Raw genomic sequence first — 17,740 nt, forward strand, 5'->3', positions numbered from 1 at the left:
CTTTACCGGTAATTGTAAACGTGTTCTTTGCCGAACCAGTAACATGATTTTGTTTCTTATCTGCAAGTCTCAGTCTTCAATAGAATATGAGACTTGTATGTATTATGATACTGTGTGTACTTCGTCTTGAATAGCGTATAATGTGTTTGCTACCAAACAATTTCCTTTGTAGAGAAACTTACAGTTTTGCGTTCGCTGCCTCTTCTTTAGCATAAAATATTAATGTTGCGTTATCTACCCAACCAATATTTTCGTTTTTGAAAGACGTAACTGTAAATCTCAAACATGTGACAGAAATTGAGACATAGATATCATCTTAGTCCGTAAAGGTTAACTTTCCTTTTCCGAGTACTGTAGTGTAATAAACATAACGTTGTATTCGCTCTGAACCGATTTTTTGAATGAAATGCACTAGCGAGTCTCAAATGATGTTTGATGAGTATTGAGATATGTATGTTAAAGGAATTGAGATATCTGTATAATTGTACTCTGTGTACTTCATAAATTTGTTCTTAAAAAATTAATTGAACATATTATTACACTTTCCTTTGCAGAGAACTGAAAAGTGAAAGGGCAGGAATACAGTGGGAGAGAATTGTGCTCATTGTTTTGGTTACAACGTGCTTTCGGAGGATGACAGGAATCGTGAAGAGTACACATTTTTTAGCTCCTTCTATGAGCACCCAGTAGCACTCTCCTGCTCTAACTGCAGAACGCTTGGTGCCTGCTCAAGCTACTGGCTTGACGGCCACCAACTGCAGAATGCTCAGAGCCCGCTCGAGCTACTGGCTCGGCGACCGCCAACTGCAGAGCGCTTGGCGCCTGCTCGAGCTACTGGCGCAACGGCCACCAACTGCAGAGCGCTCGGCGCCTACTCGAGCTAGTGGCTCGGCAGCCACCAATTGCAGAGTGCTCAGCACCTGCTCGAGCTACTGGCTCGAAGGCTGCCAACTGCAGAACGCTTCAGGCGCTCGGGGCTCACTCTCTGGCGCCTCGGCATTCGCTATTGGGCGGGCACTCAGCGCCAGTTCCTGGTACTCTGGCGCCATCTAAGTCATCTCTCTCCCACTGCTAACCTTCCTGCCCATTTTATCCACTTGCTCTCTCGCCTGGCTCCCTCACTTCCTTCTCATGCCATTGCCAGTCTTGTTTTAGGTTAATAGGTGTTAACCTTGTGATAGTGAAGTATTGTGCAGTGGAGGAGGTGTCTACTCGTCCCTTGATTCTCCTAGACAAAGGTCCCTGTCACACTCCCATACACCGGGAGGAGACATATTGGAAGTTCAAGGGAGGTCGGGGGGTTACACATGGGTATTCGCCCCTGCAGTTGAGCCTGTTGCCGGTCCCAGGTATCAACAGACAGCCTGGAAAGGCATCTCTCTGGATGCGTAGTGGATGGGCGACTGCTTGTCCTGCTGATTCTCCTAGGCGCAGGTCACTGCCATACTCCCCTCTACCTGGGAGGAGGCATACCGGCAGCCCAAGGGAGGTCAGTGGCGTCTGCCCACGGGCAGTCATCTCCCCAGTCCAACCTGTTGCATTCCAGGTTGCGACCAGGGACAGCCACTGGAAAGGCATCTCGGAAGTGCATCGGCTTTCATCAGGTTCTGAAGAGGCGTTGCCTCGTAGGAGCCGTCTTTCATGGAGGATTCTTGCCCGCTCAGAGACGCTTCTCGGGTAAAGATCAGTCCCCACATCTCCCTTACAAGAGAATGAGGGAGCCCTCCTTGAGTCCTCAACCTTCATGCAGCAAGTGGGGCACTCCAGAGCTTTTTTCTCCTCTCCTCAGCGCCAGGAGCGAGGTTCTAGCTCTCTAAACCTCTCAGGCGAGCAGCTCCAGGTTTCACGTAAGCGCCCTGTTTCCTCGGAACATCCTGTTTCGGTGGGACGTCATGCTGAGCACCCTGAAGCAGACAAGCATCCTGTAGCAGCCGAGCGCCCTGATGTGGCCCAGCGCCCTGATGCAGCCCAGCGCCCTGATGCAGTCAGGCACCCTGAGTCAGGGTCGACGTTCTCTTTCGCCGAGCGCCTGAAGCTGCCAAACTTCCGAGCTTTTCTGAACCTTATCAAGTTTCCAAGTGCCCTGCATCTTTGGACAAGCCTTCTTCTGCTTTGGACCCAGCACTTGAACCTTTGCAAAAAAAAAAAAAAAAAAAAAAAAAAAAAAAACAGATATCCTTCACCTTTTACAGAAACCTGCAGCGCAGACTGCCCCTGGATCAGATATGATGACATCTCCGATTTCTTCTATGGAGGAAGAAGAGAGCAGGATACGTCTTCTATGCTGTATCTCCTTAAGTGCCTTCTTCAGCAGTTCAAGGATTTTTCACTCCGTTCTCTCCTTCTTCTCCAGGTTTGTCTTACATGATGAGCTATCAGCCTATGGATTCAACTAGTCTTCCTAAGATGGTTCTTTCTAAATCTTTGAAGAAAGCTCTTCGCCAAGTAGAGGAATGGCTTTCTGACAAGAGGGATCAAGGAAGGGCCTGTTTTAGTGTTCCCCCTCTCATCTCTCACGTAGGCGGTACTTGCCATATGCAATGGGAGAAGCTCCTTCCCAGGAAATGCCTGCCTCCTTCCAGGAGGACTTTTCTGTGCTCATTGGCTCGGGACGGAGATCAACTCTCGCATCTGCGAAAACGTTTTCAGCTCAGGAGATGGATCACCTGTTGAAGAGTATTTTTAAGACCTTTGAGGTGTTGAGTTTTCTCGACTGGTGTTTGGGAGCAGTCACCAAGAAGCTTCAAGATCTCCTTCCGTGTGTGCTGAAGCTGCAGACCTGGAGAATTTCCTCTCGCGCAGATAGAGCCATCAGAGATGGATCGCATGAAGTAGCTGCCCTGTATGCCATGGGTGTCCTGAAGAAGCGCAAACTGTGGGTCTTGTTTACAGCAGAGGGTGTTTCGACCCCACGAAAATCGGCCCTCCTGTTTTCCCCTCTGGATAAACAGCATTTGTTTCCTCAAGATCTTCCTCTTGCAAGTGAGGATTTAGTCCTTCATGCTCCTGTGGGGGTCAGACTTCGTCTCTGGGGAGAGATGGAGCAAAAGAGGAGCGGAGCAGTGGGTAGTCAAAGTTTTAAAAGAGGGATACTCTATCCCCTTCAAGGACAATCCGCCATTGACCGACACTCATGTTGTATTGACAGCTTACTCCATTGGCCAGGAGAAGTATTCGACCTTGTCGAAGGAAGTGCCCTCTCTTCTGAACAAAAAGGCAATAGAATTAGTGAAAATTGCAGATATCCCTGGACATGCAGGACACTTATTTCCATATTCCGGCTCACCCGGATTCAAGGAAATGCCTACGTTTCGTTTTTGAGGACCAGATTTTTCAAATTCGAGCTCTTTGTTTCGGTCTCTTGATGGCCCTGCAAGTCTTCACTGAGTGTTGGCTCCTTTGGCAGGTTGGCTACATTTAGCAGGAGTGAGGATCTCGCTGTAGCTGGATGATTGGCTAATTCGATCACCCACAAAGAATCAATGCATGAAGGACTTGCAAAAAACTCTTCTCTTGACCCAGGGATTAGGACTAACAATGACCTTCGAGAAGTCACAAATGACTCCCACTCAGAAGATTCTTTATTTGGGAGTTCTGATAGACTCCCTGAGTTTTCGGGCTTCACCATCACTCAGGAGAGTGGAAGACTGTCTGAGGAAGGTAGACCTCCTCTTATCACTTCGTTCTTGCTCCACCACCCAGTGGATGAGTCTCTTGGGGACGTTGCCTTCTCTGGAGCAATTCGTAAGACTAGGGAGACTTCACATTAGACCTCTCCAGTTCCAGTTTTTTTTAAGAGCTTGCTGGGATTGGAAGTTCATCAGGACAACCATGTCTTTCTGATAACCTCAGAGATAAAGGAGGATCTGCAGAGGTGGAGGTCCTAGGAAAGACTTTCGGAAGGGAAGTCGCTTGCTCCAGTGAGCCCTGACCTAGACTTCTTTTCCGACGCATCGGATGTAGGTTGGGGAGCACTCCTGGGGAATCAGGAAGTCTCAGGGAAGTGGTCTTCAGAGGAGAAAGAGATGAATATCAATGTGAAGGAGTTGAAGGCGATACATCTAGGTCTACAACATTTTGTGATGCAGGTACACAACAAGACAATACTGTAGTGGTACATGCGGACAATACCACGGCCCGAGTTGTTTTTTCCTCACCTGATTTTCACCTCACCTGGCACCAGCTGCAGCTGGGTGCCTGCTCTACCCCGAGCTGCTAGGAGTGCCCACCAGCTCCCAACCAATTAGTTAGCTGACGACCAGCTCTGCTGGCCCCACCCACAGCCTGGCACCAGCTCAGTACACCCAGCGCCAGCTTCCGGTGGTCTAACGCCAACTCTACTGCATCCTTGGCTCTGGAGAGGAGTTGGAAGCTTGTTTTCTGTTGGAGTTTTATGGTATGACCTCAGCAGGATTGGAAGCATAGGAGGTTTTTTCATGACCTTTAATGTCCTAGCACCCTCCGTCTAAGAACATGTGGTCCTCTCTTGTTTTTTCTGATGTCACTCTTAGTTTCTGGAGAGCTATTGGCCTACTTTTAGTGGAAGCTAGACACATCAGTACAACCTCCCCTCATAGCTTTCAGGCACTGTGTGCCCCCGACGTCCAGTCTATAATCAACCTCCGAGACACTCTGAGAAGTAGGAAAGCATTTTGCTCCTTTTTAGGGAGGCTAAAGATGTCAGAACAGCTTCTACCTCCTTAGCTTTCAGCCACTGTATGCCCCTGACGTCCACTCGACAATTGTCCTTTGGGAAGTGTAATCAATCTTCACTACTCGCCTTTCGAAGAAAGTCTAAATAGTGTTAGATTCTTGCAGTACCTTGCGATCATTATTAGTAACTGGCATGGTATCGTAGAAGGAAGCACAGGATTCTCTCCTACTATCTATTCACCTTGTAGTAAGGGGCCGAGACTTGTGAGAGCCGGAGATTTCAATTTACCTGGAGCACCCATCACTGTCAGTGATTGGGTCATGGTCTGTTTTTCAGTGCAAGTGACAGTCATATCTGGTTGTTTTTATTGGTATTACGCCCATGGCAAGGTTAATTATGTATGCTGTGTCGGCCATCGGTGCACACCTTCGTCTCAAAGCTTAATCTTATACATCATCAGCCATTAGAGTACTCCTTCGGTGCGAAGTGTCCCACTTAAGTAGAAGCGCTAGCACTCCAGGCTTTACTGCCACGCTGCTACAGGTTAAGTTGTGCAACAACCAGAGGCAGTTCTATACTGCAGGCTCTCTTAACTAACAAGGAACTACAAGCATTGTGTCCAATGTGGGCAACTTATCTATTATCTCAAATCATTACATGAATTAATGGTTGGGATCAGAATTTGTCCATGATTCCCCACCACCTGTCAATGTGGAATCAGCTAATGTAATTGCTGGGTAAGTTGCATACAGTACACCCCCCGTATTCGCGTTCTCTTGGTTCGCGGACTCACGCATTCGCGGGTTTCTCTGTGGAACACATCTAGCCATCGTTAGCGGAAAATTCGCCCATTCGCAGTATTTTTCACTGAGAAATATTCACTAATTACTGTATTTTCATATAATTTTCATGAATAAATGCACTTTTTTGTGATAAAACTATTAAAATACTCAGGTATAAGCATTTTTACAGGTTTTTTCTTGGTTTAAGCTATCAAAATGGGCAGTTCTAAGTGTTTTTAGAGGGGTTTTAAGCATTTGCGGATTTGACCTATTCGCGGGGGGGTGTGGGACGCATCCCCCACGAATACGGGGGGTTCACTGTATATAAAAATGGCATTTTTATAATAAAATGAAGTTTTATATATACTTACCCAGTAATTATGGATGGAGCCCTCCATCCTCCCCGCGCATGGACATAAAGGATAAACATAATGACGAATGTTTGCCGAGTAGTTCCTGATACTCTCGTTAGTGGGCAAGACCAGTCATCTGCACTAAACTGAAGCACTGACCCGCGAATTTTTTAATTTAAGCTGCCAAGGCAAGAGAAACTCTAGCTAATGTAATTACTGGGAACTAAAAAGCGGAATATATAAAACTTCATTTTATTATAAAAATGTCATTTTTCCTAAGTTATTTGGACTTGTGTTCCACAGAAAAGTTAGCAAATAGGTGAATCCGGAACGAATGCCTAAAACTTCATTTTATTATAAATAGTCATTTTTCCTAAGGGGGTTAAACTGTGAATCCAATAATCCTGAAACCAAATAGTCGGGGGTAAACTGTATTGTCATAACTTCTTTTTAACTTGACTGAGACTGTATGTATGTTTGGTCAATCTGGGATGCAATATACACTTTACCTCATGTATTTATTCTGAAAATTGAGATTATCTGTAAAAATGCAAATATTTTAATGTTTAAAAAGGAAAATATTCTGATTATCTGTGAAAGTCCAGTTATTCAAAATAAACAATTTTTTAGATTTGAAAAAATAAAGCCGATTCTTGTCAGGCACTCAGTTTCTGAAAAGGTAGAAACTAAATAGAAATTACATAGTAAAACCAACAAAGTACATTAAAGTATTAAAGAAAAAAATTTATTTTATAATTATTACATTGTGTATAGAATATCACATTATCTTTTAATAACATGTTTCAAGTAAATTTTTACTTGTAGTCATTAAAGCCTCCAAAAATATGACCCTGAGAAGTTATTATTGCAGCTGGACCTTCATAGATTCTTTGCTACAATGCAAATTTTTTATTGTTTAATGATGTCAGACTATGACAGAAATTGGAGTCTTAGCAAATTTTTTAAATATTCCTCTCTACCAACCTGACCACTTGTGATTCAAGAGATACACAAATGCAAAAAAATATGAATGTGCTGGGTAAACAATGTTTTGCACCTTTGAAAATTATAAAATGATTTTCTCTTTTTATGTAGAAAGACAGTCTGCAGATTGTATTATAAACTGGGAAAATAAAATATATTGACTAGTTATAAGAGCTGTATTTTTGTATTTGCAGGTCAGGGTGTTGTAATGGAAAGGAGTGTTTACAGTGATTTAGTGTTTGCAGAAACCTTGGCTCATTTTGGTTACTTGAGCAAGAAAGGTAAGCTTTGTGTGTCAAAACTCACAATATCTAAGGCTGCCCTGTCAGCTTAGGAAGACTGAGTACTGTAATGTGTGGGATAGGTGGAAAAGATTTTTTCATCATAATATACTCATCTCTTTTGTATGACTTGACTTAGGTATTGTGGACCTCAAGATTTTAACTGGGTTCATGGTGAGAAGGATTACCTGGCAGTTATATATATATAGCTTAATCCCTGTCGAACCGGCAGATTTTTCAAAACTCGCGGCAACCGCCGAATGGTAGGTGTCCGATAGGTGGTTAACAACCCTTACAGGGTGGTAGTTGGAATCATTCCCGTTTTCAGTTCCTCAGATCATCTCTGCCGGTTGGACTGACAACATCGTTGTTGGTTCTCCGTCGGGTTTTTCGCTCGCTTCCCTAGGTCGCTGTGTTTGGCCTTTTATTGGTGACGTATATTGACCTTTGGATTGGCAATCGCTTTTGTGGCTTGTTTTGGTTTATTCTTTTGACTGTTCTTGGATAAGATGTCTGATCCTAAGTTTTTTCGAGTGTGTGTGAATGAGGAATGCAAGGTTAGGTTGCCGAAAGCTTCGGTGGACCCTCACACTGTTTGTTTAGGGTGCAGGGGTTTTGAGTGTGCCTTGGATAAAAGATGTAAAGAATGCGAGGGTTTGGATGAAAAGAAATGGATGGAAATGAAACGCTATGTGCGTAAATTAGAAATGGATAAGTTAAGGAGGGCTTCTAAATCTAAATCTAGGTCTGTGAGTGATGTTAGCCTAGACATTTCTTTTAACCCTTCTATTCCTAAATCACCCTTAGAAGTAGATCCTTCTCCCGAGGTGGTAACCCCTGCTCCTTCTACAGGAACTGTATCTGCTGTTATGGACCCTCAGTTCGCCAGGATGGCGGCTGAGATGAAAGAATTAAAGGATCAACTTGAAGCCTTGAAGAAAGGTAAGAGTGCAAGTGAAGTTTGTGATAGTGTTTGTGCTAGTGCAGTGGAGGTGGCGACTGATCGACCCTGTCATGCCCCTAGATCTAGACCTCTACCAAGCTCCCAGGACCAAGGGAGAAGGTACGTCGACGATCGTAAGGGGGTGAGAGGGACGTATCCTCGGTCAGCCGTCGCCTCAAGCAGTCCTGTTGCTTTTTCCCAGGCTGCTTATGACCGCCACAGGAAAGGCGTGTCGGAAGGGCTTGCGTCTTCTCCTAGCCCCTCTCCTAGACGTAGATGGCAGTTTGAGGATTCGAGACCGACCAAAAGAAGATGGTTGCAGCAAGAGGATCAACCTCGACTCGCTCTCCCCTTTCGGGTGCGTGGAGTAGCCCTGAATCTTTTGCTTCCGACGACGACCGGAACGTCTCTCCAGCAAAAAGGTCAAGACCTTTTTCGGAATGTTCTCCTCTCGCTGTTCGGAGGAGGGAGATCTCTCTTCTTTCTGCTTCCGGAGAATTCTCGAGGAGATCCTTCTCCTTCTCCCAGCTTGTCTCGACAAACTTCTCCCTCGGAACCTCAAGATGCAGCTGCTGCGGCTAAATCATTTATGACCGTCATGCAAGGCCAATTGGCTTCTCTTGTTCAGGCCTTTAGTCGTCCTCCCCCCAGTCGGTCAGACGTAAAGACTCCAAGTTACCAGTGAAGAGATCTAGAAGGGAGTGCCTGCTGAGGTTTCTTCTAGAGATAAGAGAGAACTGGATCCTCTCCCGTTCGAGTCAACAAGTGGCGCAGTTCTGGCCTGGGACATAAGAATCTTCTCTTTTCTCCCAAGCAAAAACCTCAGGGTTCTTCTCCTGAGGCTCGACTCTTCTCCTCTCCACGCTAAACGACAGGAATTTTCTTCCTCTCGCCGGGAACATTCTTCCTTTGTTCAGCAAGATTACGACTTCGGTTCTCCAGGAAGGAAAGAACGCAGTGAATTCTCTCGACGCCAGGACGCATCCTCCTCTCGACGCCAGGACGCATCCAATTCTCGGCGCCAGGACGTATCCAATGCTCGACGCCAGGACGCTTCCAGCTCTCGATACCAGGACGCATCCAGCTCTCGACATCAGGATTCTTCTAGGGCGGTTTGTCAGGACGCAACCAGCTCTCGCCGCCAGGACGCTTTCGGCGATCGTACGTCCTCCCCGGGCGCAATACAGCAAGAAGAGAAAGAGACAGAGTTGGAAGGAATGCATGATTTGGAAGACGTTTCAGAGGACGAAGATAAACCTTCTAATGCGGCTGATGATTATAAGGTTCTTTCTCGCTCTCTTTGGAGCTGTATGGGGAGGAGGTTTAAGCCTGCTGCTCCTCGTTCTCCTCAGTCCCAGTTTAACAGGAAGAAATCGAGGAAGCAGTCAGCCTTTATTAAAATGAAACTTTCCATTTCTGCGAAGAAGGCTCTGACCAGGATTGATAACTGGCTTAAGGAGCGTAGGCAAGCAGTGAAGTCCTCCTTCTCTTTTCCTCCAGCTAGGCTTGCTTGAAGGCGGGCATGTGGTATGACACTGGAGAAGCTCTTGGCCTGGGAGTACCTGCCTCCTCCCAGGGGACTTCTCTGGTTTAGTAGACTCTTCTAGAAGACATGCCCTTAACTCAGCTAAGGTGATGTGGTCGATGACGGAACTAGACCATCTCATTAAAGGAATTTTTAGGTCTTTTGAAGTGTTTAGTTTTTAGACTGGTCTGTTGGAATTCTATCCAAGAGGATGGAAACCATTCAGGCAACAGGAATTGAAGACCTTTCCAGTATTATGGCCTGTATGGATAAGGCTCTGAGGGATGGAGCAAATGAGATGGCTTCTTTTTACTGCAGGGATTTTGAAGAAGAGGGCTTTGTTATGTTCCTTCACGTCCAAATCTACTACAGTCGCACAGAAGGCAGAGCTCCTATACGCCCCCTCTCGGAGCATTTGTTTCCGGAGTCCTTGGTCAGGATATTTCTCTGACTCTGGCACATAAAGCTAGGCAAGATCTACTTACTCGCTCGGCTAGGAGGTTTCCTCCGGCAATTCCTCCAGCTGCAAAAAGGAGGAAAAGAAAGTTCAGCAGCCCTTTCGGGGCAGAGTTCCTTCTAGAACTGAATTCAGAGGAAGAAGACAAGAAACAGGGGTAGAACTAACAGAAGGACGTTTAGAACACGCTCTAGGAATTGAGAAACAAGTCCTCCAGACAACAGTAGGAGCAAGGCTGTCTCACTTTTGGCAGGCATGGGAAGCAAGAGGGCGGACACCTGGTCCCTCTCAGTCATCAGGAAGGGTACAAGATTCCTTTACGGGAAAACCGCCACTTTCAACAACGCCACGAGCCCTAGTGGCTCAGTACTCGAACGCATATGAAACAAGGGGCACTCCTGAATCTAGTAGACCAGATGTTGGAGAAAGGAGCGATAGAACCAGTTTTGGAACTAGGATCCCCAGGGTTCTACAATCGTCTGTTTTTAGTGCCCAAGAGTTCGGGTGGATGGAGACCGGTCCTGGATGTCAGCACATTGAACGGTTTTGTGGGAAGACCAAGTTTACCATGGAGACGACTCAGTCTGTGCTGGCAGCAGTCCGCCCAGGGGACTGGATGGTATCCCTGGACCTGCAGGACGCTTACTTTCATATCCCCATCCACCCGACTTCAAGGAAGTTTTTAAGGTTTGTAATCCAGGACAAATGCTTCCAGTTCAAAGCTCTTTGTTTTGGCCTCAGCACAGCCCTCAAGTGTTCACCAGAGTAATGTCAAATGTGGCAGGATGGCTTCATCAAGAGGGGATAAGAGTATCCCTGTACCTAGACGACTGGCTGATAAGGTCCCAGTCGAAGAACAGGTGTCTGGAGGACTTACACAAGACGTTTATGATTGCTCAGGATCTGGGTCTCATTATCAACAAGGAGAAGTCCCAGACCGAACCGAGTCAGACGATTCTTTATTTGGGGATAGTTCTGGACTCAGCTCGTTTTCGGGCTTCTCCCTCACAAGAAAGGCAAACCAAGTGCCTCGAGAAGGTTCAGTATTTCCTGGGAGGCAGAAGTGCTCGGCGAGGGAGTGGATGAGTTTGTTGGGCACCCTCTCCTCGCTCGAGAAATTTGTCTCTCTGGGAAGGTTGCATCTCAGACCTCTGCAACACTTCCTTTCAAGAATCTGGGACAGGAAGAATCAGGAGGACTCATTTTCCTTCCACATTCCAGCAGAGATCAAGAAACATCTGAGTTGGTGGCTGATCCGTCGATCTTAGGGGAAGGAATCTCCCTACGCAGAAAGAACCCAGACCTAGTGTTGTTCTCAGATGCTTCGGAGTCAGGATGGGGAGCAACACTGGAGAACAAGGAAGTTTCAGGCTCTTGGGAAGAGGGACAAATCGGATGGCACATCAACAGGAAAGAGTTGATGGCCATCTGGTTAGGTTTAAAAGCCTTCAAGGAATCTGTCGCGGGAAAGTAATAGAAGTGAATTCCGACAACACCACGGCTCTAGCGTATATCAGCAAACAAGGAGGGACTCATTCTTTACCTCTTTACGAAACAGCAAGAGAGCTCCTTCTGTGGACAAAAGACCACAGGAGTGGAGCTTTTGACGAGATTCGTGCAGGGGCAGAAGAATGTAAGAGCAGACATGCTCAGCAGAAGAGGGCAAGTTCTGCCCACGGAATGGACTCTCAATCTTCAAGTTTGCCAGAAACTGTGGAGGTTATGGGGAGGCCTTCAATAGACCTCTTCGCCTCCAGCCAGAACAAGAGAATCCCCAACTACTGCTCTCTAGTCCCGGACAGAGAAGCAATAGCAGTAGACGCCTTTTGATGGACTGGACGGGGATGGACACTTATGCGTTCCCTCCGTTCAAGATTATCAATCTAGTAGTCAAGAAATTCGCCCTCCTAGATTCAGGGAGAATGACCCTGATAGCCCCCTTTTGGCCAGCAAGAGTGGTTCACAGAGGTGGTGGAGATGTTAGTGGACTTTCCGAGAAGTCTTCCCCAAGTCCAAGGCTTCTCAGACAGCCCCACTTCGAGAGGTATCATCAAAACCCCTCGCTCTTCAACTGACTGCATTCAGACTATCGAGAAGCTTGTCAGAGCGAGAGGATTTTCAGCTCAAGCTGCAAGAGCTATCGCCAGAGCGAGGAGGGTCTCTTCACAGAGAGTTTACCAATCAAAGTGGGAAACCTTTAGATCTTGGTGTAAGCAGCATAAGGTTTCCTCAACCACTACCTCTGTGAGCCAGATAGCTGATTTTCTCTTGTCCCTCAGGCAAGATTCTAAGCTGGCCGTATCCACCATAAAAGGATACAGAAGCTTGTTGTCTACCATCTTTAGGCACAGAGGCATTGATTTGTCTCAAGATAGAGACTTGAGAGACCTTTTAAAGTCTTTGAAACAACGAAGCAGACTTTGAGACCCCGTCCTGGAATTTGGATGTGGTTTTGAAGTTCTTGTGCAGCAGGAAGTTCGAACCCATCTCAAGCAACCCTGAGAGCTTTTATGTGAAGAGGAGACCTTTTCCATCTTTAAGAGTGCAACTTCTCACATATAGGAAGAATATGTCAGTTAAACAAATAATGACGAAAACTCTACAAGAAAACTCTTTTCCTGCTGGCTCTTGCTACAGCAAAAGGGTCAGCGAGATTCAGGCTATTCAGAAACAAGTAGGCTTCAATCGTAATGGAGCAATTTGCGCATTAAGGCTTGACTTCCTTGCTAAGAATGAGAACCCTTCCAAACCCTGGCCGGGGACGTTTGAGGTTCCTAACCTCACTGATTTAGTGGGCCAAGAGGAGGAGAGACTCCTCTGTCCAGTTAGAGCCCTCAAAGGCATATATTTCAGGACAAAGGACTTAAGAGGTTCTTCCAGTTCCTTGTGGTGTTCAGTGAAGGATCCTCAAAAGCCCCTCTCGAAGAATGCGTTATCATTCTTTTGAGGGAGACAATAAGAGAAGCTCACCTTTTATGTGAAGAGGAGAACTTTGGTTTGTTGAAGGTGAAGGCTCACGAAATAAGAGCCATTGCAACTTCTCTGGCATATAGGAAGAATATGTCAGTTAAACAAATTATGGATGCCACTTTTGGAGAAGTGACTCTGTTTTCGCTTCTCATTACCTCAGAGAGGTAAGAGTGATTATGAGAAATGTTACACCTTGGCCCATATGTAGCTACAGCTTCGGTATTGGGTAAAGGAGTTACTGCCTCCCCTCAACCTTAACTTTTGTTTGGGATACCTGTAATTGGGCTGGTGTTTTTATGGTTGTCTGAGGAAGCTTCCTTGTGGGAACAGCAACCCCAGTCTAACTAGATAGGTGTATATCTAGTCTGCAAGGTTAGGTGGTTAGATTGAGTAAGGTTACAGGTAATAGAAGGGGAATAGGAAGTACAGAAGTCTAGTCACGTTGTTGGTCTCACCCGTTTGACAGACTCGATTGAGTTGTTTCAGCATAACAGGTCTTCACCTGGCTGGCGCTCCTAAGGGAAAGCGGCTCAAGAGGCAGGAACCTTTGAAGTCAGCTACCTTAGCAGGTAAGGAATCAAGGTGTTTACCTACGACTTTTAGTTGTTTCCCAACAATGTTGGCGTGTCTTTCACCCTCCTCCAAATGTGTGAATCAGCTATATATATATAACTGCCAGGTAAGTTCTATTCGTAAAAATGAAGTTTTTATGATAAAACAAAGTTTTATGAATACTTACCTGGCAGTTATATATATATTTTAAATCCCACCCTCCTCCCCTCAGGAGACAGGTCGGGCAAGAGATGATCTGAGGAACTGAAAACGGGAATGATTCCAACTACCACCCTGTAAGGGTTGTTAACCACCTATCGGACACCTACCATTCGGCGGTTGCCGCGAGTTTTGAAAAATCTGCCGGTTCGACAGGGATTAAGCTATATATATATAACTGCCAGGTAAGTATTCATAAAACTTTGTTTTATCATAAAAACTTCTTGGTAGAGTGCATAAAGAACTGGCATAGTGTTTCACTGTTGGTAGTTCAAATCTCCAGGGATGTTATTGTTAACATGACAGTTACTTAAAAAAGAAAAGAAGTTGTAGGGTTGTATGTACATCTATCCTCATTCTGTTAGATCCTCCTTAATAATTATCCTTACAGCTTATTTCTCTCAGTGCAGGCCTATGTTTTCCATGATTTTAAAATTTGAAATTTTGTTCTGTGAGAAATCAGTCATTAAATGTCAGGGCTATGTTTACATGTTTAATCCATCTGCCATGCAGCACAGCTTTCGAATGAATATTGTTTTGCTGCTTCCTTTGCTTCTATCACCTTGTCTAAATGTAAGCATCAGCCTTGTCCATTAATTGTGGTCCTTAAGGATTTTTCTACTAGTTCTAATATGTGAATGTTTTCCCTGCTTGAACAGTCACTATGCACATTTTGAAAGTAGGAGGAATGTGCTTTTCCCCCTTGCCATTCTGCTGTATCTTCTGCTATCTCACATACTCTTCCCAAAGACCAAGCCCTGCAACCAATCCTCAAGTTTTGAATGCCATACACTGTTAGACCTTATCAACAACAGTGGTCAGTAATTGATCTTGGTGCTTGTCCCAAGGGTTTCAACCAACTGTACCTATAGATAACTCAATCCAGTTCTTCCAGTATCTCAGGTATGCAAAGCAGTTTTGTGTTCCAAGGCCTGAAGTATATCACTTTATGTTGTCTTCATTTTTGGGACATGCTAACTTGAAAATTGCTCTTGACTTTGGATGAGGTCTTCCAGTTTTTTAGACTTAGGAATTTGGATGTAGCCCTTAAACACAATGTCATCTCAGTTTGAGCCTTTGGATAAGGCTTCCCTTGAGAACTTAACTTTCAAAACACTTTTCCCTTTAGCTCTTGCTACAGCAAAGTGTATTAGTGAGCTTAAAGCCCTTTCTTGTAAGGCTTTATACAAAGGGACATGTCTTTTGTTTTTTCTCCCATTGTTTAGGGCCAAAGACAAAGAAAGAGCAAAGCCCCTCCCAGATGTGTGATGTTGCTCAATTCAACTGCTTTAGTAGGCAATGAAAAGGAAGTTCTGCTATGTCCAGTTAGAGCCCTAAGGATTTATCTAGTAAGACTTAATCCTTGAAGAGGAGTTGAGAATTTATTTTGGTGTTAGGTAGCCAAACACTCCTATGTTCAAGAATGCTATCTTTTTATTTGGGATACATCTTACCTACTGATAAAGATAGCAATATCTTTGTAGTGGCAGGTGAGTTGCTTGGCTGACCCAATTGACTGTTTAGTTCACCTGTTCTCTACCAGGTGTGTTTTGAATGCTTTAGCTCTTGTCAGAATTCATGCCATGGCTGTGGGTGGTTGTCAGTATTTCACTAGTTTGGCTGATAGTTATGGAAGATGTCTTTAGGATGTCTTCCACAGCAAGCAAAGCAAGAATGTCAGGCTATGTAGATGGTTATTGTGTTTGAGGATGTTTAATGTTGAATTCGACAACTGACTGTGCTGGCTGCATGGATCTAGAGTGTCATCTTGACTATAAAGGAATATGGGGATTGGTCACAAGACTCATGCTTGAGTTTCTTAGTTATAGAATAGAATGGAAGCAAATAGATTAAGAAGCCTTGTTTCTCTTTCTCAAGTGCATTTGCTTTTGTTTCTACTCATTCTCCAGCTCTTTTCTCTGCTACTCATTTAGTAGACCAGACTTCTTAGCTCTGCCTTCAGTCCCCTTTTTGGTCCAGGAAAAGCATTTTGATAATTCACATTAGAATGTGAACCATATTTGGTGTCCTATCATCATAGGACACCTATGATGATAGGTGTCCTATGGTCCTCTTTTGAGTAGCATACTGAACTTATGTCATCACAGGGGATCTCCTCACAGGATGTCTCCTCTGTTGACAATTCACATTCCATTGACAGTGCTAGGACATCTCTGTCAATGGTGCAAAGTCCGTTGACAGTGCACAAGTTGACAGTAGAGTACTTGGCACATATCTGCATAGATCATCTTATCATAAGACATCCCCTGGGGTTATCCTATCATCTTCTCTGTATACAGTGCTGATGAATGGGGTTGCAGTAGCATCCTCAACACAGACGTCAATCAGACACATTCTAGGATGAGGAATGTGTGTCAGACAAGTTCTGTCACTGGAGTCTGTGCCCATGCACGGGTATAGGAGTTCCACTTCTTTGGCAGTGTGAAGTGATTTAGCATGCCTAATTTCCCTTATCAGCTTCTACTGCCAGATTGGTTTTAACACAAATAATGTGTATACAAGAGCACTCATGTTTAGAGGACTGATCTCCTTAATATTCAAGAAGAACTTTTATGTTCATGGAATTTTGAACGATGGTTCTTAGCTATGCTAAACCGCTCTCACTTTCTGTATCGATGAGATCTTACTGATAAGGACAGTGGAATTGATCAAGACACTGATCTCTTTCTTTTCTAGTTGCTTTCTTCTCTACCGAGATAGTTAAGAAGATAAGACCTATCATATGTTGGTCCTATAGAATACAAGTGATTGAAGTATTCCAACTGATATAACATTTTGTTTTGTACACATTTAACTTTCAGTGGCATACCCTTCCTCTCTCTAGCTGAAGGGGAAAGGAATATCGGACATGTATTGATAGATACAGTGTGTTACTAACTTATGGCTACACCAAGTTATAATGGATTTGAAATAATGACGCTTTTTCAGCACCGTTAACAGCGTTTTACAGCGCCGTAACTTGATCGACACTAACAGCAAGAATAGGCATAAAGTTAATGGTGCTTACTGCGCTGCAACTTCATGCAACATCAAGTTACAGCGCTGTAAGCACCATTAAAGCGGCAATAACTGTACCTTAGTTTCTTGTCTGAACAGATATATCTATCAGCTGATCTGGAGACTAAGTTCTAAAAACTTATTTTCAGTCAAGGAAGGGTGTCTGGATCCCCTTTCCTTGGTCCTCATGCTGTTACATTACTCCTGTGAGGAATGGGAGATGTAGGCAGTAATTGCTGCCTACAGTCCTCAGTTTGATAACAACGACACCATGATACTAACATGGTCTCCAAAGGTCTAAGTGTCCTTCCATGTCAGGTCTGCAACAGTGGTAGTACTCGGATAGACAGAAGTACTTTCGGTATGATGGCCAACAAGGATTCAAAAGCGAGATGGATGAAATGTCAGCACTTTTTCAATGAAATCAAAGGGTAGGATGTTTGATCTTGACTTCCGGCTCTCACTCAACCTCGAAAGAAGATTGATCATACTCTTTCCTCACTCAATTTCCTGTTGTTGGCTCTGTTGTGATCTGCTTATTCTGCATATTCGAAGGTGATCAGTTAGATTGATTGTTTTCCTTTGATGGTCCAGTGGCACCAAAGACAGTATGACTTCTGTGTTACCCCCATAATCTAGTCTTTCAACACAAAGCTAATGAGTAGTTTGTTAGCTTCGAGCTGCCTGAGAAACAGTGGCAAAGGGATCCTTTCTCTAGCTAGGGAACTGATCAACCGAGCGTACCGTGAAACTCCCTACTGGATATCAGTACGTTTCGGGTAAGATCTTAAGAAGGCAAAGTCATCCATATGTCTGTCACAATCAGAAAAGACATGTAGTTTAAGTACTAGGATAGAATGTATTTGTGAAATTCATGTTCATATCTTCTTACCTTGGAGTGTTAACCATAGGCAAAGGGATCATTTCTCTGCTTAGAGGAATGACCTTCTGAACGTATCCATAATTTCCTGGTGGTCATCAGTACATTTGAGGCAACATCTC

At 44.6% G+C, this 17,740-nt stretch overlaps 1 protein-coding gene across 2 annotated transcripts in view; it reads left to right on the top strand.

Moving 5' to 3' along the window:
* Window positions 1–17,740, top strand: part of ND-42 (NADH dehydrogenase (ubiquinone) subunit ND-42) — a 96,403-nt gene that overhangs the window by 52,151 nt on the left and 26,512 nt on the right. For both annotated transcript variants that reach the window (XM_067126012.1, XM_067126013.1), the window contains exon 5: window positions 6,968–7,054. In XM_067126012.1, the coding sequence (XP_066982113.1) occupies window positions 6,968–7,054 (87 nt within the window). The remainder of the gene's footprint in view (window positions 1–6,967; window positions 7,055–17,740) is intronic.

The sequence above is a fragment of the Macrobrachium rosenbergii genome, chromosome 23 (assembly GCF_040412425.1).
Source record: "Macrobrachium rosenbergii isolate ZJJX-2024 chromosome 23, ASM4041242v1, whole genome shotgun sequence".
Lineage (NCBI taxonomy): Eukaryota > Metazoa > Arthropoda > Malacostraca > Decapoda > Palaemonidae > Macrobrachium > Macrobrachium rosenbergii.